The sequence below is a fragment of the Lepisma saccharinum genome, chromosome 1 (genome assembly GCF_977018435.1).
Source record: "Lepisma saccharinum chromosome 1, izLepSacc3.1, whole genome shotgun sequence".
NCBI classification, from domain to species: Eukaryota; Metazoa; Arthropoda; class Insecta; order Zygentoma; family Lepismatidae; genus Lepisma; species Lepisma saccharinum.
The window spans coordinates 118,779,546-118,804,140 of NC_139229.1; the positions used below are offsets into that span (position 1 = coordinate 118,779,546).

General features: G+C 38.0%; 1 protein-coding gene across 4 annotated transcripts in view; it reads left to right on the forward strand.

Moving 5' to 3' along the window:
* Window positions 1–24,595, forward strand: part of Stat92E (Signal transducer and transcription activator Stat92E) — a 68,942-nt gene that overhangs the window by 638 nt on the left and 43,709 nt on the right. For 3 of the 4 annotated variants that reach the window (XM_083137647.1, XM_083137665.1, XM_083137638.1), the window contains exons 2-10: window positions 4,876–5,014; window positions 7,130–7,274; window positions 11,270–11,426; window positions 11,810–11,899; window positions 14,225–14,408; window positions 15,433–15,539; window positions 16,021–16,199; window positions 16,494–16,652; window positions 19,147–19,261. In XM_083137647.1, the coding sequence (XP_082993773.1) occupies window positions 5,002–5,014; window positions 7,130–7,274; window positions 11,270–11,426; window positions 11,810–11,899; window positions 14,225–14,408; window positions 15,433–15,539; window positions 16,021–16,199; window positions 16,494–16,652; window positions 19,147–19,261 (1,149 nt within the window). In that variant the 5' untranslated portion in view covers window positions 4,876–5,001. The remainder of the gene's footprint in view (window positions 1–4,875; window positions 5,015–7,129; window positions 7,275–11,269; window positions 11,427–11,809; window positions 11,900–14,224; window positions 14,409–15,432; window positions 15,540–16,020; window positions 16,200–16,493; window positions 16,653–19,146; window positions 19,262–24,595) is intronic. The other variant, XM_083137657.1, reaches the window with a different exon arrangement.

Genomic DNA, 24,595 nt, shown 5'->3' on the forward strand with positions numbered 1-24,595 from the left:
TTCCAGTAGCTTTCGAACCCGAAAAAAACGTTATAATTTCCGAACAAACATACATAGGAAAATGAAATTCACAATACACATACCTTGTTTCATGCTGAATACATGATCGTCACAGCAGGTGCTGCAAGTGTCTTCCCTGGATGTCCAGACATGTTTGTACACAGCGTTCCATATTGTGAAAAGTCGGATGTAGAGTATCGGGTGTGATCTCTTCAATCACATTCTCCATGTTGTTTTGTAACTCTTGTAGTGATTGTGGTTTGTTTCTGTAGACACAACCTTTAAGGAAACCCCATAAAAAGAAATCCGGAGGTGTCAAATCTGTGGATCTTGGCGGCCACAATCCTTTGGAGATGATTCTGTCACCAAAAAAGGACTCAATTTCTGCCATGGCCACATTGGAAGTATAGCTTGTCGCTCCGTCTTGTTGGAAATAACTCCAACGCAGTTCTTCCATCGCAAAGCTGATTCACAAATGCACTGAAGATGTTTAAGTAAACTTGTGTGTTTACTGTATCATGAAAGAAGATTGGTCCAATGGTACGCTGTCAGGAAATTGCACACCAAACTCCCACCTTCAAGGGATGAAGTTGAGTCTCGTGGTACACATTTGGATTTTCGGCAGTCCACACCCGGGTATTCTTCAAGTTCACATACCCGGAGAGATGGAACCAAGCTTCAACAGTGAACCAAGTATGGTCTAGGATTCCTGGATTCTCATGCAGCAAAGCTTGCAAGAAACGACAATACCTCACACGCTCTTTACCAATCTGTAGCCTTCAACTCCTGGACGACTGTAACGCGATAGGGATACAGCTTGGCTCTTTTGGCAGCTTTTTTACACAGTTGACTTTGACATCCCTGCCTCCTGTGATAATCGACACAGGCTCTTCTTAGGAGACTGCAAAAGACATTGCCGCACATTCTGTATTGTCTCCTCGGATCCATGGACGTGCGCCTCAATGTCCCGTAAGCAACGTTCCTGTTGTTTCGAACTTGTGGACCAAATAATTTATTGATGATTTCAATGGTTCTTTACGGCATCCAAATTCACGTTGAACGCTCTGATATGATCCCGATATCCAATATTTCTTTACAATGAACATGCGTTCTGGTACGGTGTACGGATCCATCCTTACGATGCAGGGACTCGCGTCACACTAACCCACATGCACCATGCCAAGCAGCACTTCCCCTATCACCACCTACCATCTTTGTTTTGATGTTCAACCCTGCCTCATGTTCAGCATGAAACAAGGTACATGTATTGTGAATTTCATTTTCCTATGTATGTTTGTTCGGAAATTATAACGTTTTTTCGAGTTCGAAAGCTAGTGGGACACCCGTTGTTAAGCAGAGTAGAAGTATTTTGGGAGCGAATGCAGAATATCGAGAATGTCTCCAATTTCGTTAATATTTGGTATACTAACTAAATTTGGCCTTCTAATCACGAATCTCTTGTTAAAATGCAGGAGTCACGTCTGGAAATCTTGAAAAAAAATTTTTTAAAGCTGTATCGCGTTGTTTTACAAACAAAATTTTAACAGCTTGCCTAACCTTACTTTACCTTACCATGGTAGGTTTATTATTGTTATCCATTGTGGGGGGCTCAACTTTAAGATGATTAATTTTTCCATCCATTTTTGTTATTATTACTCCACTTAATTTGAGGCTAGGGGCAGTTATTTGTATTTTGTTTGGGGGATGGTTCGTGAGGCTACCCGTGAATAATGTAAAATTTCTACACGTGACCCCTGCATTTTAACAACAGATTTGTGATTAGAAGGCCAAAATTAGTTAGTATACCAAATATTAATGAAATTGGAGACATTCTCTATATTGTGCAATCATACCGTATTTTGTACCCATATCTTATCTAATAATTTGTGTCAGCAAATTGTGTGTATACCTTTAATAGCCTCCTAATTTTGGCTGTTTCTTTTGTTTTGTTCAACATTTAACAAATCTATCGCATTGAGAAGTGTTTCAGACCATACATATTGTGCATTCTCTCGCAGTTAAGGTTAAAAAACTAAATTGAAACTTAACCCTCGCCCTTTGGTCACTTTGGCGCTTTTATGTTGTGTGTTGATTCCACTAATTCATCGGCTAGGATGATGAATTATCTGTCACCATGTCACCTTGAATCATATTGATAATGAAATTGGAAAGTGCTTGTTGGTCCTTATTTATTTGTTTACTTACCCCTCAGTGGGTAGCGTACATATCATGTCATCCTTCGCCTTCCTGATGAAATAGTCTTAATGTAAGATAAATAAGTATGTTCTTAATTCTCACTCATGCTGAAATAAGGGTAAATGTTTACTATCCTTCGGACACCTATAACTTCCGAGTTTCGTCAATTTTTGACATTTGTACTTACCTATCTGCTCCGCGGATAATTTTTTAACGTGTATTCACGTTTTTTTTATCTTTTTTTTTTTTATTAAAAAAAGTGTTTTTGTAACTGAAGAACGTACGTTTTCGCAAATGTTTTGTGGGGCTATGCGAGAATGGTGTGTGGGGCTACGCATATTTTTTTCGAAACCAATTTTTAACTATTGTAACCTATTGTGACCCTGCCTGACCTAACCTTACCGGAAATGGTTCGTGGGGCTATGTGTCAATGGTTGAATTTCCGCTATGAAACATTCCCACATCACACAAAACACCTTCCATATGTTAGACTTTGTTAGACAATACTACAGGAACTTATTATGGTAAGTAGTTTCTTCTGTAGAAATGAAGAAATCTGTCCGAAGGATAGTAAACTAGTACCTAAATGAGTACATAAATTGCATAGGGCAAACAAATAATATTTGTATAGTTGAAAAGATGTAACTTGGTGGCTGGTGACAGATCGTACCCCCCCCCCCCCCCCCGAAAATTCTTAACTTTTTTCCATTCCAACCTGCACACTTGCATGTTTTAAGGTGTCTGAAAGTAATTTTAACATGCGGAAACCACAAATAAGCAAGATAATTATTCTTGAAATGTGACCACGGCACGTCCAATTCTTCTCATCCTGGACCACTTTCGCCACTTATTTGAAGAAATTTTCGTCATGCATGCAAGAAATCAACAGTGGATATCGAAGGATAACACGTAATTACTATCATTAAAAAATGTATTTTAAATAACGTCTGCTACACTTCACACATTTTTTGTTCTTGGCAACTCATGAATTTACATGCAGGCTGTCTATTGAAGAAATCGTAAATTTGAAATATCGTAGAACAACATGTTTGGTGGCACACTTTCCATTCGCGACATTCACTTCTAAGATATTTACGCTAAGAGAACCAAACCTCGTGCGTGATGTTATAAATCATACCTTATAAAATCGCTAATTATTTGCTTACAACGCATCTCCACACCCTAAAAACAGCGAGAAACGTACATATGAATGACTGTCAACATATTCATACTGAGAGAACCAAACCTAACAGGCCTAACCTAAAAACGTAGGCATTCCTCATGTGCATGACATCATAAATCATACCACATAAAATCGCCAATTACTTGCTTACAATGCATTTCTGCATGCTAAAAACTACAAGAAACTTCATATGAATATCAATCTTTCCAATCCTCTGAAAATTTTAAAGTTTCTCGCAGGAATACTGAGGGTTACCATCACCGTAACTTGTTCTAATTGTTGCAGAAGGCTGGCTTTTTTGTAGAAACTTTTTCGATAAAAATCTATGTGAAAAATAAAAAAAATATTTGTATTTCAAAACTACTCATTGTCAAAGACGCTATGCTCCAAAAGTTGGCTTCAATGACATTTTGAAGCTAGATTCTTGGAGCATAAAATGTTTCATAATATTTTCATGGACATCCAGAAAAGGAAAATTCACCCCCCCCCCCCCACCCAAACACACATGGAATGTGAATGTCAATCTAAACATATATATTTCACACAAAATTTAATTTCAGTCACAGTCATTTACGTTTATTATTATATGTTGTATGTTATATTAAGCTATAGCGAATATATTTCTAATGAATCCCTCCTAGTTCAAATGACACAATAAAACTACAAAGATAAAATCTGTAAGGGTTATAGTGTTGTATTCACTTGGAAGGCTAATTGTTATCAAACCCAAAAACATGTTTCAGAATGAATGTATTTAGCAGGAAGCATTGTCTTGTCACAATTGCATTTTTTTAAAAAGGTTTTTTTTTCTTTTTTGAATCACTTCCAACTCTGTTTTATTGTATTACAAGCAACAATGTTGCAAATGGAACACAAGAATTCTTACATGCAGGCATAGTGGTTAGCACATTGCTGTATGATGCCAGGGGTCTGGGGTTCGAAGCCTGGCCTTGGCGTGAATATTCTTTTGTGAGTGTCCGTCCCTTCATCCTTTTTTTTATCATATCACTCATTCTCATCTTCCCAATTAGACAAAAGTGGCAGAGAAGTGATGTAAAATAAGTCAAATCTATCGATCAATCTTACATGCAAGAAAACATGTGCTACAACTTACTGCCCATGACTTCTTCACCAGTGCATTTCAAATCAAGAGTTGTTCAGTGTGGTATGTTTGCAGCTACTAGTATGCCTTGCACCCAAATTTTTCACATGAAACTTAATGGTTGATTTATTGATTATAATGGGTACATCAGCACAGATGTTATTTGCACGCCCTTGTATTATGAGGACAGGGAAAATTGGTTTATGTAATAATCTACTACTCATATTTAAAAAAGATATCACAATTTATTTATTTTCTTAAATATATTTTTGTTATGCAAAAATATCTTAAAAATTCGTAAAATATTGTGTAATTTAGGTTTCCGTTATACTTTTTGAAACATCTGACATGAAGACTACTTAGGATGTAACGTAGCCTCACTCTTTCTTTACAGGCAAGCAGATCAAAAGAGTTGGTTGTATCAACTTTAAAGGTGTGTAGGGGCTATCCACCAGAACTAATGTCTTTGGGCAGATGTCATAGTTGTAACTAGTCAACTTCCAGTCCACACTTCAGTTACATGTCAAAGAAAGGTGCGACAGTAGTATCATACACAAAGAGTTTTATTGATAAAGACATTGCACATAGAAAGAGCACATGGCAGTAAGATTTGACATAAGAAACAATAGATTATCCATATAAGATATAAGCACAGTATACAGAAGCATTTAATTGCAATACCAATATATACTTTCTCATCCTTCAAGGCTTGTGATAAGATATTGCATAGTTTCGTTGCACACAGGCATCAGAATGCATATTGTAAATAATACTTTAATCAGCAGAGGAAATTTTGTTCTTTTACCTAGAGAGGTGATAAAGAAGTGTGTGAGCAGAGGGAGACATAGGAATGTTAGCAAAAATATATTCTGAGAATGATGATTGATCAGAATACTTTACGATCACATACAAATGGGAACTCAACAATAATGTATATAAGAAAGTAATGAATCTTGATGAGAAAAATAATTGAGCTTTGTTATTCAGTGGAGAGATTTATTTACACTAATAGCGTGGATAATATTTTTTCATTATTAATTTTTTAGACTTTTAAAGAAGGCAAGTAATGAGAGAGTAAACCATCTTCCTGTGCATGCTGTAACATGTAGCTGTGTGTGTTCATTGTTCAGTGTTGATTTCAAAACTTCTGGGTTCGTTCCAGACTGGGCATGGAGGTCTCATTCTGTTCACTGTGTTCTTTCATCTAATTGTAGCAATTAGCTGATTAAATGGAAAGTGATATAAAGCTAGAAAAATACTAAGGGAAAAGGTTCACATTTTGATTTTCATTGTAGTGTTTCATAACACACACATTTGTTATTTGTATGAGAAACTTGTTTTTACTCTTTAAATTTAAAGATTATTACATGAGTGTTCCATCATCAAAAGGCCATTACTCTGTACTGACACAAAAACCATCATTCCTCTTTTTCTTTCTTTTCTTTTATTCCCACTTGGGAGCTTAAAAGCTTTGAAGGCTTCTTTCCTCGGTTTCTTGTCATCTGCCATGCACAACATGGCCCATTGTTCCTTGTGGATGCTGTCATCAGGTGCATAGACCGACCATTCATGGCTCCTGTGCTCATCACAATTTCCGTTTTTGGAGGCATATGGAGCATAGTGTGAGTTCACATCTCCCGTACATGTCACAACTGAATCAGCAATGATTAACTATATATGACAGGTCATTGTGCATCTTGGAGTTTTATTAATTTATGCGTTGATTTTTGTGGTGGTCTAGTTGGTAGGATGTCGGACTAGTTGGGAGGCCCAACCTCAATTCTCTGCTGGGTGGTCTAAGGTTGGAATTTTTCCAAAATGGCAGAGATTGAGACTGTGGGGCCATACCCTCTTAAATGCACCTTCATGGCTATGGTGTTATATGCACGGGAAATTACCTTTTTCTTTTTGTGAGCAATGGATGGCATGGATATTGATGTTGAGCTGCAATAACCATGACATTCATGGGGATAAAATTCCAGAAGATTGGAATAGGTAGTGTTGTGCTTCGCTTACATTTATTAATGTGTTTCAAGTATTGAAAAATACATGTAGTTTTGTATTTTCATGTAGTTTACGCTTGAAAAACATCATCCAATGTAGTATCGTTAACACAAGATTTTTTTTTTACATTATCAAAAAAGATATAAGTGCACGATTTACATAGGGATGGATCAATGAAATGTTTACTTATGCCAGCAACTGATATACTACTTATCTATTACAAAATTTCAGCATTTGTAACAATGGGTTTTAACTCTTGAGAAATAAACTCTGTGTTTAGGCTTTTGCTCTTTCACAGAATATATGTTTTTGCGACACTGACACACATTGCTTCGTGACAGGAAGCAATTTTGCAATGTGATCATCACATGTCCTGTTAAGTTGCAACCATACAGGTGACAAAAATGATACTGAGACAAGTTGATTCTGATGTCGTCTATATGGTTCTGTGATCTTTGGGTACCATTTTAATGACACCCTGTATATGAAATAATCTTGGAATTGTTTGTGCTAAATTGTGTATTTCCGTGACCCGCTGATGTTCAGAAGTTGCTCTGTCCAAAAGGAATCCCATTGTTTGCTATGAGAGTGGACATAGTTCAAGAAATGTCTGAGAAAATAAAGATAATTTCTTTGATTTCTAGGTGGTGAAGGCAGTCTCATGTCCCTGTGGACAAAGGCGCATCAGCTACAGGGAGATGCTCTCCAGCAAGTGCGTGCGATCTACGGAGAGCACTTCCCTATTGAAGTGCGTCATTTCCTTGCAGAATGGATAGAGGAGAAGATGTGGTAAGTTCTTGCTGAGTCATTCAAATGGTTTATAGTTGCATTGATAATTTCTTAAAAGGCTACATTTCATCCTAGTTACGTAGGGCTAAACACTGAGCATTTTTAGTTAACTTTGTGCAATTGTATTTAATGGCTCAAGCCCCAGTTGTGTATTCTTCCTTTATGGTTTGATTTTGATTTGGTGTTTTAAGTCCACTTTATGCACAGTAAGGCTAATCGGAACTGGACCTACAGTTTAAAGTGAGATCCGAACCACTATGTGCCTCCACCGGGTATCGAACCCGGGACCCCTTGATTACAAGGCAACGACGCTACCACTGCGCCATCGGGGAGGCCCTCCCTTTATGGTAGGTTAGGCAAGTCATGTTTAGTGATCTTAGCATTATACAGGGTGGCTCAATAAGTCACTTAACACCCCCAGTACAAGGCCACTGCGGCATGGAACGTGAAAATGGTGATGACTAATCGTTATCAGGCCAAGGGGGAACCACATTGACGTCACCCGCATGGTCGGCAGCCATCTTGATGTCCGCCATCTTGAATTCAACTTCAGAAATTTAAATGGGAAGGGGGTCGTGCGACATATCAAAATGGGCTAGAATTTCACCAGGAAAACAACTGTTGACATTTGTTTTCACCTAACTTTAATTGTTGCAGAGTTAACAATACCACAAAGTTATAACACATGCTCAATATGACGTCCCTCTTGCGCAACACACACGTGTAATCGTCTCTCCCATGACCTTACCACATTCTGAAGAACCTCAGGAGTTATTGCAGTACAGGCATCCACAATGCGTGTGCGCAAGTGGGCCAGATCCCTGATTTTCGTAGCATACACCATGGCTTTCAGATGTCCCCAGAGGTAAAAGTCCAATGGTGTCAGGTCAGGTGAGCGTGCAGGCCATTCCACAGTCCCTCGGCGACCAATCCAGTGGTGAGGGATTTGTTGATCCAGGTACTGACGGACTATCATCCCATAGTGCGGTGGAGCACCATCTTGCTGGAACCATTCAGGATAGCTCCCATCCTCTGACAGTAAGGATGGTAAGATCTGCTCCCATAGCAGAAGCAAGTAGCCCTCTGCATTTAAGTTGCCCTCAATGAAAAATGGACCAACAAGTCGGGAACCCCAAGTACCACACCACACCATTAGCTTTCCGCCTCCCGTCACCTTGCTGGGATCTGTTCAATGTGGATTTTCGGGTGACCAGTACCGCAGATTTTGCTTATTCACCTCTCCCGACACATAAAAATTAGCCTCATCACTGAACAGAATCTTGCTACCGACGGCAGGGTCACGTTGCTGTTGTGCTATAGCCCACTCACAAAACTGGAAACGCCTGTCTGGATTGTCCTCACTAAGGTGCTGCTGCAGCTGTATCTTATACGGATGCCAGTGGTGGTCACGTACAATCCTTTGAATTGAACCCCTGCTGACACCGCTTTCCAGCGCCAGTCTCCGTGTGCTACGGGTTGGGGACTTTGCAAATGATGCCAACACCGCTACAGCAGTACCCTCATCCGTGGCTGTTTTCGGATGTCCATGTCGCGGCTTGTCATCCACAGATCCAGTATCTTGGAACTTTGCCTACAACTGGCTGATGGCCACATGTGACACCGGTTGTCTTGCAGGATTGCGGTTATTGAAGTCTGCGGCAATGTCACACGTACCTCTCTCCCCTGACATCAATATGATGGCAATCCGTTCTTCACGTGTTAGTGGCATTTTTTTCGTTCAGATCAGTGAAAAAGGAAATATGCTACTCTTGACACGATCAATTCACATCACTCTTTTAAATTTTTATGTAAAGACAAAACACAATCGTAATTCCCATGCCAACCAATACTACAAGATATATACATACTGGTTAATCAATATCCGGACATTTTCAGTGATTGGTCTAACAATAAATACCACATAATCACATCACATACTAACGATTATTTGAACAATAAACATTTAAGCAAAAAGGAAAGGATGTGTCACTCTCCCATGTGGAAATCGCCCTTAAATTTAAAGTTAGGTGAAAACAAATGTCACAGTTGTTTTCCTGGTGAAATTCTAGCCCATTTTGATATGTCGCACGACCCCCTTCCCATTTAAATTTCTGAAGTTGAATTCAAGATGGTGGGCATCAAGATGGCTGCCGACCATGCGGGTGACGTCAGTGTGGTTCCCCCTTGGCCAGGCAACGATTGGTCATCGCCATTTTCACGTTCCATGCCGCAGTGGCCTTGTACTGGGGGTGTTAAGTGACTTATTGAGCCATAACTTTGTGGTATTGTTAACTCTGCAACAATTAAAGTTAGGTGAAAACAAATGTCACAGTTGTTTTCCTGGTGAAATTCTAGCCCATTATGATATGTCGCACGACCCCCTTCCCATTTAAATTTCTGAAGTTGAATTCAAGATGGCGGGCATCAAGATGGCTGCCGACCATGCGGTTGACGTCAGTGTGGTTCCCCCTTGGCCAGGCAACGATTGGTCATCGCCATTTTCACGTTCCATGCCGCAGTGGCCTTGTACTGGGGGTGTTAAGTGACTTATTGAGCCATAACTTTGTGGTATTGTTAACTCTGCAACAATTAAAGTTAGGTGAAAACAAATGTCACAGTTGTTTTCCTGGTGAAATTCTAGCCCATTTTGATATGTCGCACGACCCCCTTCCCATTTAAATTTCTGAAGTTGAATTCAAGATGGCGGACATCAAGATGGCTGCCGACCATGCTTGTGACGTCAGTGTGGTTCCCCCTTGGCCTGATAATGATTGGTCATCGCCATTTTCATGTTCCATGCCACAGTGGCGTTGTACTGGGGGTGTTAAGTGACTTATTGAGCCACGCTGTAGTTATAATCCTGCATGCCATGGAAGACCAGAATGATGTGACCAATGAGAACCATTATGTTACATGGATCAACAGAAATCTGATCAAACTGTAGGGCAGCCAGACAATTGTGATGACCAGTAAGTATACAGATTTGAATGGCAGGCAACATGCTGGAAGTCAAAAATAGAATGGTCAATCTGGAATACGTGTTCTAGTACATCTCTCACTCATATCTTTTGTTGAAAATTGAGAAAGAAATGCAACGTGGAACTTGTTTGAATCTAAAAACATGATTTCATTTGAGACATGACAGTGAAAAATACAGTGAAGGTATTACAGAAAAAGAACTAGGAAGGAATCCTAAAATGCTTTGAAAGTTCTCAGCACAGACAAGAAAATAATAGTTAAGTAAAACCATAATTAGTAATGTTCATTATAAAAAGTTTTCATCGTTACAAGAATGTGATACACCTGTGCCAAATTGGACTGTAAGATTGGTAATTGCAACTCAGTGCATGGTCACCATAAGGTAAACTAGTATTTTCTTGAGGGGTGAAAAAAACTGCTGCGACTTAATTTTCATTCTGAAATTTCCCAGAAAGTAATACTCTTTACGGCAGTGGGCAACTAAACTATTCAGTTCAGTAAATATCAGTTTTTTGGGGAAGGTTCTGCAGAGTGTATATGTAAAAATAATGTCTCAGGCATTTCTTGGCAATATTTAAGAAGCTTTGTTTTTATGTTTAGATGTGTTTTTGCAAAGCATTATGAAGTAAACTTATGTTTCCTGACATGTGGAACTAAGAATGTTCTGTGTATTTGTTATATGTTTTTCCACACTTACACATGCATACAGTAGAACAATTATTTTATATTTTCACTTAAACAAAACCACTAAATGTATAAAGTTTGGGAAAAAAATCCACATTTAGTTACCTAAAACATGACTAGTTATGTACATTTTGCAATGTGTTATGTTTCTTGGTTATTAACAACATTTTAAACTTTTGTTTGACAGCAGTACTGTCATTACTGGTATTTCTAATTCTCAAATTTTCTTCTTTTACATTTACAAATTACACAGGTACTGTCAAATTTTAAAATATAAGAACAACACAGCGCATGTGTGCAACCATATTTTGTTTTCCTTTCTTGTTATTTAGGAACGAGATAGATGTTGACAATCCGCAGCATGAGCAGTATGCTTCTAGTCTACTTTCTTCGTTGATTCAGGAGTTAGAAACAAAAGCCAACTCCATGAACACCGAAGAACTATTCTTAACAAAGCTCAAGCTGATGGAAGCTGCTAATATGTTTAGAGTAAGTATTTTCATGTGTGGTCGAATACTTGTGTCATAAGATTGCCAGTTTTTCCTTTAATATTATAAATTTATTTTTATGCAGTTGAGAATATTGAAATCTTACCACTACAGCCTGTCCAGTTTTACTTTAAAATAATAATATTATCATTTGTGCAGTAATCATTCACTGTTATTTTCTGAGGCCAAGTTCTGCAACACGTTTACACCTTTTTCTTAAAATATTATTTGTCCAAATTATATCAAATCTTCAGAAATGGTAAGGGAATTCGCAAAGAAATTAACTCTCGTGATAGTGTTTACTTAGGCCAGAGTTTTAAAAGTATTATTAAATTGTATTAGCTTTCTTATGGAATATATAAGTAACAGTACTTTCTTTTCCAGCAACGATACACCCACAATCCTTTAAGTTTGTTCAGGATTGTTCGACACTGTCTGAACACCGAAATCAAACTCATTCAACAGGTGGAAAATGTGAGTATATTTTCTAACATTAAATTAGCATGTGTGTTAGTTTTAAATTTTTCTTTCAGGGTTCTTTGTTGGAAAGTGATAGGTAATTGTAAGTTAATTATGATTAATTTCATTATTAAATTAAATATTCAGTACACAGATGTTTCAAGGCAAAGTCATTATTGTATTTCAATATATCAGATGACTACATGGTAGGAATTAAACATGAGTAGGAAGAAGTAGTAGTTCTCATGCTGTTTGATATCAATGAATTTGAACATATCCTGTGCAGTTGATTGTGTGTTGTAGTTTATTATGTGTGTGTGTTTAAGATAAAATCCATGGTTATCTAAGTATTTATAGTGATGTCTTTATACCAATATTCTTGTCATTTTTTTAAATTCAAGCTATAAGCTACATTTTTGCACACATTCATGGTTTCATTTGAATAAAACAAACTAATGCTGTCACATGGTTAAATTGTGAAGAAAGTACGTAGTTTCTGGTGTGAGTGCTGTGCAGAGGGTCTTGATTAAATTCAACACTAAAGAAAGTTCTCATGGTAATAAATTTGATTAAAAATTTAAAACCCATCACTAGGGGCACATATTTTTGATAAATGAAGAAGCAAAACTTTGGTACAAAAGCAGAGTCAATTTCAGGTTCAAAAGCGGTAAATAAAATAAAATTTTGCTGTTATAGCGGTGAAAAGGCGGTATATAAAATGGCATTTTGGTTTTAAAAATGTGAATATAACCCAAATTTAATTTTGAAACTGCACTTACTACACAAAATAAACATACCTCTTCTAATAAATAGCACATTTATATCCTTACCAGAATATTAAGGGGAGGTGATACAATTACGCACCAATTGTGCATTTATTTCAATATCGTCCGAATGGGCACTGCCACTAAAAAAAACCCTGGATGTATCCAAGAGTATGAATTTCTCTCCATGTTGCAAGTGGAAGCGTTTTTTTATGTTGATTATTAAGCTGGACACGATATTTAAAAAATATGATGAATAATAATTTTCGGAATCCCATGTATTCCTTATGGGGAATCAACTTCAACATCAAGTTACGGCTAACCAAATGGAAGTTTCGACTTTTCAGCTGGTGTAAATCATCTTCAAAGTGCCCTCTTCCCGTTGACTTCTCTTTCTATTCCATCGGAAGTTTTATATCACCAAGAGAACGAATCAAATCATACTCCCATATGATCAATGCTTTTCTCCTTGCCTCCTGGCAGTGTTGCCAAACCTGATGCGCACAAAATAACTAAATTTCTCCTTAAGTGGAGTTAAAACTGACTTTCAAGGAGCTAGATTTACAAAGGCTGGATAAAGTGCCTCCTAGGGTAATGTTAGTTGTCAAAGGGGTGGGGGCACTGCTATTATCGTTAACTCTAAATTGATGACAATTTATTCTTAGTTTTCAACATCTAAATCCTGCAGTATCGCCCATCTCAATAATCCGCCGATGGTCGTATGAAATCGAAAATAAAGAATTCCCTGATAACAATATTATGTCAATTTCACTTCAAACACGGAACTATAAAGAAGTAGCTGGGGAGATAAGAGGGAATGAGGCGACGCAGCCAATATAACAATATCACGTCACGTGCAAAATGTATAATTATGACAAAAGTTGGTCTATGTGGGCCGGAACCAGTGATGGCATCATAGTGGGGCACGGGGGTGGGCGTCCCAGTTCACAGCCGAACGAGTGCACAAAAGAACCAGATCCTGCTCCAAGAGAGCTAAGTTGGCACACTGCCACGGACGGAAGGGCTTGAGAAGACTCCCGTGGAAAATGTATCGCATGCCCTTAAGTTTATTCTTGTAGAAAGGGGTCAATTTCTGCTTCTCAAATATCTACAGTAGAATTAATCAATTTTCTGTGAATTGCATAACTCAGGATAACTTCAGAAAGTGTCACATCGGTAAATGAACTCCAAATTTTGTGTTTTAACAGTCTATTTTGCAGTTCATTTAGCATTATTTTGTGACAAAACAGGTTAGGAAACACCTTTCAGAAACGTGAAAAATTAACATTGCAATGTGTTATTTCACATTTCGTGTTTTCGGCAAAAACGAAATATGCATGCCTCTACCCATCACATATCTCAACATGTTTTCTTTCGAAATTTAGAACTGAATTAATCCTTTCTTAGGAATTGAAAGGAATAAAATTTTTACTTCTTAAAATAGTATTAAACACTAAAACACTTCTGTGGTAATTAAAGAAAAAATAAAATTCCAGTAGATACACATCAGTGTTTGAATTTGATTTGTCTAAATTGGTTTTGTTGATTTTATATATATATTTGCTGTCTTTTTCAGGTTTCTTTAGGGAGAGGGGTTGTGCCCCCAGGTGCTCCACTTCTTCCTGATTCAGCCACTGAAATTGCTCAACAATTAGAACTTCTCCGTCGACGAACTCAAGAAACTGGGGAGGACCTTCGAAAAATGGAACAGGAACAGGAAGCATTTGCCTTGCAGTACCACGAATGTACAAAGTTAAATGGTGAGTTTGATCAATGGGTGCAAATGATACTAATTTATTATATGCAGTAAAAAACTCATATATTGTATATTAACCCTTAAATACCTGCAACCACTGAGGCTTACTCTGCAGTAAAGTCTGATCACCTGAGCTGCTTTCAGCATGAAATTTGATATATTTTGGAAACTAAGAATGGTGAAGTCATGAATGATACCTTGTTTGTTCAATACAGATGAGGCTCATGCTAATGTAAAAAATCATGAATGTCGGGAACATTAATTGAGCCACAGTACGATTCCGAACTTGCATGTTTGTGTCCTGTGTCCTCTAGTGTATCTGTGCATCATTGAGAGTTGAAATTAATTTTTGCTTTTGGTGAAAGAACCAGGTTCTCATGGTAACTGAAATTTGGACATTCATTAAGTCCAGTTAGAAGAATAAGAAAAATTAATAGTGCACTCCCATATGTCTTGCTAGGTGACCAAGTGAATGGAAAACTTCTATAGCATGTAGCACTGTCGTGTACCTGCAATTGGTCATCCATGCTGAACATTTTATTTATTACACAATACTGAAAAAGCAAAGCGACCATCTATTCTTTTTTCATCATTGAGTTATGTAGGCTAGATGTTTGTTTAAATACCATAACAGACTACTCTTTAAGAAAATAATACTTCTATTGAATTTTGGGTGTAAAAGATTGATAAATGAAATCTAAACTTTTTTTTTTTACTTGTCCCCAAATTATCACATTCGAGGAAAGACAGGAATGCAGGACATTCATGCACTTACAGTTGAGTGAGTACCTATCTCTCATGCTGATTGGTAGCACAAAAGGGCATTTTCACTGTATTTTGAACTACATTTTTATTTTGTGCAAAATTCATTGTTCAGGGGTTGATTGTGAAACTGCTTTGTGTCTTTATCCAGATACTATTTACTGTTTGTGCTGATCTGTTTATTTTATAAGACAATAAATATTCACACCCCTCCTACTCCTCGCAGCTTAAATACAAGGCTCATTAATCATTTTCTCATTTTTCAGCTCATTTACAACATCTCCAAACACAAACCCAAAATCAGCAAAATCAGGAACTTGAGAGGAAACTACGACATCAGAAGGAAATGCTCGAACAAATGCTTGGTCAGAAAGTAAGTTTAGTAAAGAATTACTTTTGATTCTTCTACATTGGTTGACCATTAGAACCAGTAGCAAACCTTGGCTTTCCTCTCATAGTGCCTGATAAGAAAAACTTGAATCACCGTTACCTTTAAGAATTCTGTGTGAAAGTTTGAAATAGTTATAATATTCATCAATCTCCAATATTGCTAATTTTCTAACGTGTTGTCACAATGTTGATTAAGAAAGTACTTCATTGATGTTCTTAGTGATTTTTCTACATCAGTAAATGCCAGAGTTGCTGGCTGAAGAACTGAAGTTATGGGTTCAAATCTTCTAGTACACTGTATATATCTCTATTCATAATACCTGTTTTCTTTTTAACCACTTTTTAACTTTGTAATGAAATGTAGTAAAATAGAGATTTCTTTATTAACTGTGTTTAAGTGAAAAGGATGGTTGTATAACATTAAGAGAGACATTGAAGGAGGTTTGTTATTCTCTGTTTTGTAGGTTGCAGGGTTGATGCAGGTTCGTCTTACTCTTGCGGACAAACTGAAAGAGACAATTACTCACTTAACAACTTTACAGTCGAGAGTTTTGGATGATGAATTGATACGATGGAAAAGAGAGCAGCAGTTAGCAGGCAACGGTGCTCAGTTTAACAACAATTTGGATGCTATTCAAGAGTGGTATGCTTTCTTTCTTTATTCAAGTACTATTGTAGAAAGTATAGTATCTTGCATCCCATGTTGTCATTGTGAACAGCAAGGCACCAAAAAAGTTGGAATTTTGTAGTGAATTGTTAACAGAGACCTATTGAAAAAAGATAGATATAAAATAATATCTCTACGTAAATCATTTAAGCACAATTGTTTAATTTTGCATATGTTTATTAAGAGTCAATAATATTATTTCCACTGTTATATTTGTACAATTTTGAGATTGAGCAAGAAAGTAATTCTCCATTTTTAATATTTTCCCAGGTGTGAATCCCTTGCTGAAATCATATGGCATAACAGGCAGCAAATCAAAGAAGCAGAGAGGCTAAAGCAAAAGTTGGCTCTTGACCCAGCTGGCATAGTTGACATTTTACCAAATCTTAATAACCAAATAACACAGCTCCTTTCATCACTCGTTACAAGGTAGGTGTTCATTGATTGAATGAAATTCTCATGTGGGTTAAGAACTGATTTACACAATAGGAATATGTACTGTTAAAATGTTACGAGAGTTATGTATGGTGCTAAAGCATTACCAAAAGAAGTAGTATAGTTATTGTCAAATGTAATGCGCAAAGAAAAATTTTGTTCTCCCCAAATATTCACAATGATCAAAGTATATTTTCTAGTCACTCATTGATATAAGAATTTCAACATAACTCGTATTTAGAAGACATGAGTGAGTGCTAAAATGATTTCCGCGAAACTTACTTGTAAATGTTCTATTAATTTTGGTGGCCTCTGCCACCATCCACTTGGGAAACTCGATGCTTCTCTGTTAGGTTGACTTCCGGTTCCTGTTGTTTCCTTGCTTACCGCTAGGGGTGCTGGTGTAGCCAGTTCTGTGTGATGCGTGTGATAGGTTTGAGTTGTTGCAAAAGCGGGAGCCACACATGTTGTGCCTGACCACTGTCGATGAGAACTGCATGATAGGATTAGCACATCATAATAGAAGATACATTCAGGAAATACCGTATTTACATGTGTATAATACACACCCTGTTTTTTGATGGGGAAAATTAACAATTATATCTAATTTATAATGCGCAGTATAATCCAATTTCAAGAAATAACTTTCTTAGTTGTAGGTCGTAAAGCTATTGTTATGCTGATCAAGAGTGAATGACATCATACCTATTCAATGAATCACTTGTTGCTATGTGGACCAAGAGGAGAAGAATATCCCTTGTGTATGCCATGAGTTACCAACCCACACCACTTCCCCCCTCTCCCTCCACTGTGTTTATCCCAAAGCTTTCACCCTTTAACCACCTTATTTATTCTGTAATAGTAGACAGCGAGATCAAAGTTACGTTATGGATTTGCAGTGCTCAAGAAGTTATTTTCTATTATTTCTTGCCCAACAAATACCGCTGATATGCATCCCATGTGGCGGGAGGTGCATTCTCGAATTCTGCCAGAATGGCACTGCTTTTCTTTGTGTTGCAGAACATTACATTACAAAGTAAAAAATCGTGGGAAATGGCCTTCAACCTTTTATACGAGGTTTTGCTCATTCCTTTTTTACCTTTTCTAAAAAAACTTCAAAATATGTACATTTTTCGTGACTATCATAACATTTACAAGATGTACATTCAGGACCCTCAAATTAGCAGTTTGCAGCATGAGATTTCTTCCATTAAAGCACTCTGTGTATATATAATATTGTTTGGCCAGTAATACATTTTAATTATTATTTTCTTTTTCCTTATCTTTTCTTTCACTCAAAGTACTATAAAAAGCAGAACGTCCCTTCATTTTGTGATTAAGTTATTTCAACCTCATTTCACATTAGTGTCACTATCTTGAATAGAATACTGTTTGCCATATTCAGAAAGTACAGGATTTAAGCTTTGCAATGATATATAACATGATAGGGTTCCGTAATCATGAAAAATCAATGAAAGTGTCACTAAATCATGGAATGACCTTGTATGGTTTCATGTTAGCTGTCCGAATTATTCTCTGCATAATACGCACCACAGTTTTTGGGAGCAAAAATTTTGGAAAAAAGTGCGCATTATATCTTGAACATATTTTAAGGTAGTGGAATATTATTAGATTATTTCTTTAATTTTTTTATGTATGAGTTTCCGCGGTGGCTCAGTTGGTAACGCGTCTGACTACCATGCTCAAGGTCCCGAGTTCGATCCCCGGCCGGTTCAAATCCGGGAACTTTTCTAACTTTGGAAGCGGCTCCGATGCCCACCCAGCGTCGAATGACATGGGTACCTGGGGGAAACCCTGGGGGGTAAAGGCGGTCAGGGGCATGATGCTGATCACATCACCCCCCACTCACGACCGGATCAAGAAAGTGTGGGGCGTTACTCCCACACCCCCTATACACCTTCATGGCATGGTGCTAAGCACATGGGAGCACTTTACCTTTTTTTTTATGTATATTTGGTTTCCAAAACTTTGCTTGTGACCATGGACACAATTTGTAACCTTTTTTAAACCCCAAATCATTATTTTGTCAAATGGTGAGATGTGGGTAAAGGATCAAGACTGGGTTAAATTGTGCAGTTCACATGTGCTCGAAGAAGAACTTTTATTTTGATGTCACTTATTTGCTGCAGAAAATAGAAAATTTTGTTTTAAAAATATTTTTAAAGAAGACCCAGTTTTTCAGATACAAAATTGGATTTTCGATCCAGTAAATTGGTCCCTATTTTAAATTTTTCCTCTTTTTTTTTTTTTTTTCAGCTTGGGCAGAAATTTCAAGTCATAAATTTTTGATAATCTTGAGTGGCCTCTAAGTATTATGTCGACTTAAAATTTTACACAGATGGTGTTAAGGCAACAATGAGTTAAATTACGAACATGCCTCACTTCCTTAGCAATGAATTTTGAATGAATGAATGAACCTAAAACATATATTGGTAATGAAAAATTGAATCTTTCCTTCTCATTTCAGCACATTTATAATTGAAAAACAACCACCGCAGGTTATGAAAACAAATACAAGATTCACATCCACTGTGCGCTTGTTGGTTGGAGGCAAACTGAACGTACACATGACTCCGCCACAGGTATGACTTCTTGTTAACAGTAAAGGTATTTACAGCATACGAGGGCCACTATTTATATTTTGAGCCTTGGAAACACTGATTGAAGTTAGGCATGATTTGACGTTTGCATGGAATTGTCTGGCATTATTGACCATAACGTACTTCAAATGTTTTGTCAATAGCTTGATTTGTGTTGTTTATGTTGCCTTGGAGATTGCGCGACAACAATAAAATGGAATTAACTCGTGAACATTTTCATGCGATGATTTTTTTACGATTTTCGACGTGGATTATCAAGACGAGTGCATCGATCAACTTACTTCCACATTGGCGATGAAGCCCCATCCTTTGCCACTGTGAAATTCTGGTATAACGAATTTAATCGTGGCCGCCATTCGATCACCGACGAGATTCGCGAAGGTCGTCCAAAATCAGGTGTTGTTTAAGAAAACATTGATGCTGTGCAAAACCTAATACTGCAAGATCGTCATGTGACATACTGTGAGATTGAGGCAACCATAGGCATTAGTTCCACCAGCATATATAAAATATTACATGATCATTTAGCTGTGAGAAAGGTATGTTCTCGTTGGATCCCACACAATTTGACAAAAACTCAAAAAGACGCTCGCGTCAATTGGTGCAAACAAAGCTCAATAAATACAATCGTGGTGCTTCAAAAGACGTATATAAGATTGTAACAGGTGACGAATCATGGATATATGCATATGAGCTGGAACGTAAACAGCAGTCGACTGTATGGGTGTTTCAAGATGAACCCAATCCAACAAAAGTTGTTCGCGCTCGAAACACATCGAAACAAATGGTCGCCTGTTTTTTCGGGAAAACTGGTCATGTGGCAACTGTGCCTTTAGAGGAACGTAGAACGGTCAACTCTCAATGGTACACAACAATTTGTTTGCCAGAGGTCTTCGGTCAAATATGGAAAACAAACAAACGCCGTCGGATCATTCTTCATCAAGACAATGCCAGCTGTCACACATCTCGTCTAACAACCGACTTTATGAACAGTCAAAAAATCGAATTGATGGGTCATCCGCCGTACAGTCCTGATTTGGCACCCAATGACTTCTTCTTGTTCCCGAATGTCAAGAATAAATTGCGTGGACAAAGATTTTCGTGGGCGGAAGACGCCGTTGATGCGTTCAAAAACCATATTATGGAGGTGTCTCAAGAAGATTGGAAAAACTGCTTTGACAAATGGTTCGAACGAATGCAAAAGTGTATTGACCATAAAGGAGAATACTTCGAAAAACAATAAAGCAGTTTTCAATGCCAAATTCCTGTTTTTTCATTGTTAGGCTCAAAATATAAATAGTGACCCTCGTATAAGTAGGTTTTGTATATTATCTGTGCTTTCTTTTAATACGAGGAAACCTCTATTACCCATCTTCCTGAGGACTGTAGCTAAAGAACTTAAATTCAGGCAAGTATTCGATGTGGAAAAATTTTATAATGTTTACATCAGATTGTCTAGATCAGATCTCCAATATGTACCAAGTGGAAAAGTGTAAAAAAAAGTGTATTCCATAGTAATAAAAATAATAATTTGTATTTTTATCACATGGTTATAATAATGGTTATCAGTAGCAATACATATTTGGGGTGAATAAAAGATCAGAATTTTGGTACAAAAATTGAGCACATATCAGGTTCAAAAGCACTCTGTAAATTAACATTGTGATGCTATATTGGTGAATAAAATATCAAATTTGATTTGAAAACTACATTACGTATTACACAATAGGAACATTTCCATTCCAATAACATGTTCATATCCTTCACAAAGTAAAGTTGTGCAAATACTATGACAGAAAGAAAATTCTTGTCTTTTGCAATGGAAGAATTTTTTTTTTTTTATTCCATGGCGTATTTAGACATTTCTCAACAATTGGAATTAAGCTAAAAAAAAAAATAGGGGGAGTGGGGTTAGGGCCCCACACTTCCTTGATCTCGGCTGAGCTGGGGGTGATGTGATCAGCACCATGACCCTGGCTGCCTTTACCCCCAGAGTTTCCTCCAGGTACCCACTTCATACGATGCTGGGTGGGTGCCGGAGCCACTTGATTATATTGTGTAAAAAATAATTCAACAGTGGTAAAGAAGTATGATTATGAATTTCTATGGAGGAAAAAGCAAGACCTGCTGTGAAAATCAGTGGCAGATTAACGTGACCCACTTTCGAGTTTAAGGACGGTGGATGACTGCTTCTATCTGCCACCTGTTAGGTTAAATTTATGATTCTGATTGTGTGGGATCTCCATTTACTCTGTAAACTGGTAATTAGGTGCTAGTTTTATAAGTATTGGGTAATTGGAGGGGGGATAATCATTTATAGTTGGACGTCAAGCATCTTTATATATGGTAATCAAAGTGTCCTGGATTCAGTTCACAGTGGAGGCATGTAGAATGATTCAGATCCCACTTTAGCTGCATGTGTGCCCAGTCCTGATCAGCCCAACTGCATAAAGTGAACTGATAACAAGCTTGGTCAAAGTTACGCATTTTTTGACATCACAATACGGGGAATTGTTATCAGTTACCAGGTGTATAAGCTTAAATCTGCTGTTTTGTAGTGAGAAAAACACATGGTTTGTTCATAGAAAGCAACGAGAAATTTATTCAAAGTACTTGCCCTCGCGAGCTGCACATTTTGCCCAGCTCTCGGGCAATTTGTGGATACCACGCCAAAAAAAGTCCTCTTTCGAGGCAAACCACTCATCAAGCCATTTTCGGACGACTGCATACGAATCGAAGTGCTGCTCAGCGTGGGCGTGATCCATCGACGAAAACAGATGGTAGTCGGAAGGGGCCAGGTCGGGTGAATAGGCGGGATGGGGTAGCACCTCCCAGTTGCGTGTATCCAAGTAGTTTTGGACCAGTCTTGACGTGTGCGATGGGGCGTTGTCGCGGAGAAAAATCAGCTTGTCATGTCTTTGTTGATAATCCGGCCTTTTGTCACACAGAGCACAGTGCAATTTGATCAGTTGTTGGTGGTAGCGGTGGGCAGTCACAGTTTCACCAGGTTTCAACAGTTCAAAGTAGACGATACCCTGTTGATCTCACCAAACACACAGCATCATCTTCCGGCCGAAGCGATTTGGTCTCGAGGAAGATGTTGATGGTTGGCCGGGATCAACCCACGGAAATATATCCACTTTTCATCGCCAGTCACAATCAGGTGCAGGAAAGACTTTGTTTTTTGTCTGGCAAGCAAGATTTCGCATGTGTTTTGGCATCTCTCCAGCTGCCGATCGGTCAATTCATGCGGCACCCATTTTCCGATCTTTTGAACCTTTCCCATAGCACGTAGACACATGGAAATGGCTGCTTGAGTAACACCCAATTGCTCGGCAAGCATATTTTGTGTTTGGGTATCGTCCTCGTCCAAAAGAGCCTGCAATTGATGGTCCTCAACCTTCCTGGGCCGATTTTCACGCTTCTTGTCGCTCAGGTCAAAATTGCCATCTTTGAACCGACGAAACCAATCCCTGCACGTTGTTTCCGATACAGCACTGTCACCATAGGCCTCCACAAGCGTTCGATGCGATTCGGCAGCCGATTTCTTCAAATGGAAGCAGAAAAGCAGAGCTTCCCGCATATGCTCTTTTTCTGGCACAAAACTAGACATGTTTACCACAGGAACACTGTCTGTTGTTGTCTGCACGTGCTGACGATGTGCACTGATTCGTGTTGGCAGATGTCCAACTCATAGAAACACCAGGTATGGCGTGCCCATGGTAGCTTCATACGCTCACTAACGCCATCTATGAGCAAACAGCAGATTTAAGCTTATACACCTGGTATGTGCCCAGGATTTTCAAAAAAATGGGGAGGAGTGTTATGTATACTTTTTTAATAGCCCTAATTTTTCATCTTTTCCCGCCTTTGACGGGGTAAATACTGGGCCAAAAAGGGGTTATGACCCCCATCAACCCCTCTCCTGGGCATGCCACTTATTGTTATTTACATCCATATTAATCCACGAATTATTGTTGGATTTATCAGTGTTGCGGAGTGCAAACACAGTTTCCACCAATAATTTTCCCGTAAATAACTTGGTTTTTTTTGTCTCCCCCTTCACGTTTAATATTTCGCGATTTATTAGCATTGTGTGCATTTCCTTCCTGCACTGTTCTCTGTGTTCAAGATGTTTATCAGAAGGCAAAACAAGAAAAAAATAGCTTGTCGTTTAACTCGTTGCTTTGTGTGTGTTGCTCATGTTGCGTAATCTTCAAAAGCAAAACAACCTTCTGAGGCGAGATTCAAAAGATTGCCAATTTTGGATGAGTCATTGCATTGGGGGGGAGGCAGTTACCCCTCTAATCACGGACGTTCGCAGATTTTTTTTGCCATGAAGGGACAAGCAAGGTATTTTTCCAGGGGGCATATTACCTCGATAATAGTGTTGCCTCCTCAAAAAAAAACACTTCAATTTGAAATTATTAGTATAACTGAAATCAAATTATATGTGTAAAATATATACTTTTAGGTTGACATTAGTTTTGGAAGGGGGAGGTGGCCATCCTTGACCCCCCTTCCAGACATTCCATGCCCTTATATTATTATACTTGCCCTTAGAAATTTAGTGTAGATGAATCTTATTGCTGTTATTAAACAACATTATAGTCTTAAAGAAAATGAAGTATTTACAAGCTGATGAAAGTTCGAAGCAACTACAAGGGAAGGGGGTTGGTTCAGTTGTGCAACCACAAGCGGGCAGGGGTGGGGGGGCCATTGCCTTCTCTCAACCTTGGACGGAAATCAATTCTAGGGGGGCAAACATTGAAGTAAAAGAATGTAAGACTAGCAGAATCTAAGAGTATCAGGACAAAAGGATACTGAAGATTGAATTAGTTTTCATGTCTTTCTTGCGGTATTTTTTCCAGACAGCCAGGAGCACCTGCAGGGAAAAATTGCCCACTGGACTTCAAATTTTATACAAATAAAAATTAATTTTGTAAAATTTTCTTGCTCGCTTCACTCGCAATATCTGCTTTCCTTACAGTCTTTTCAAGTTCAGAGCAATAGTAGCTAGGGGGCTGAGAGAGTTATCCCTCTACGCCGAACGATCTGAATGATAAAAATTGTAAATGAGAATTCCATGACATACCATGGAATTATTCGCGTGCTATTAAATCAATATTGTATTCAATTTATATAAATTTGGATTAAAAAATTTTATTGCTCGCAGTTTCTTTCTTTTTTGTAATGCATTGTGAATTATCAGAGGGACAAGTAATGCTGCTATAACAGTTTGGTTTGGAGGAAAAGGAAAGTTATATCATTTGGTTTGTTAAGGGGGGGATGAATTGATTATGTAATGTATTTAAA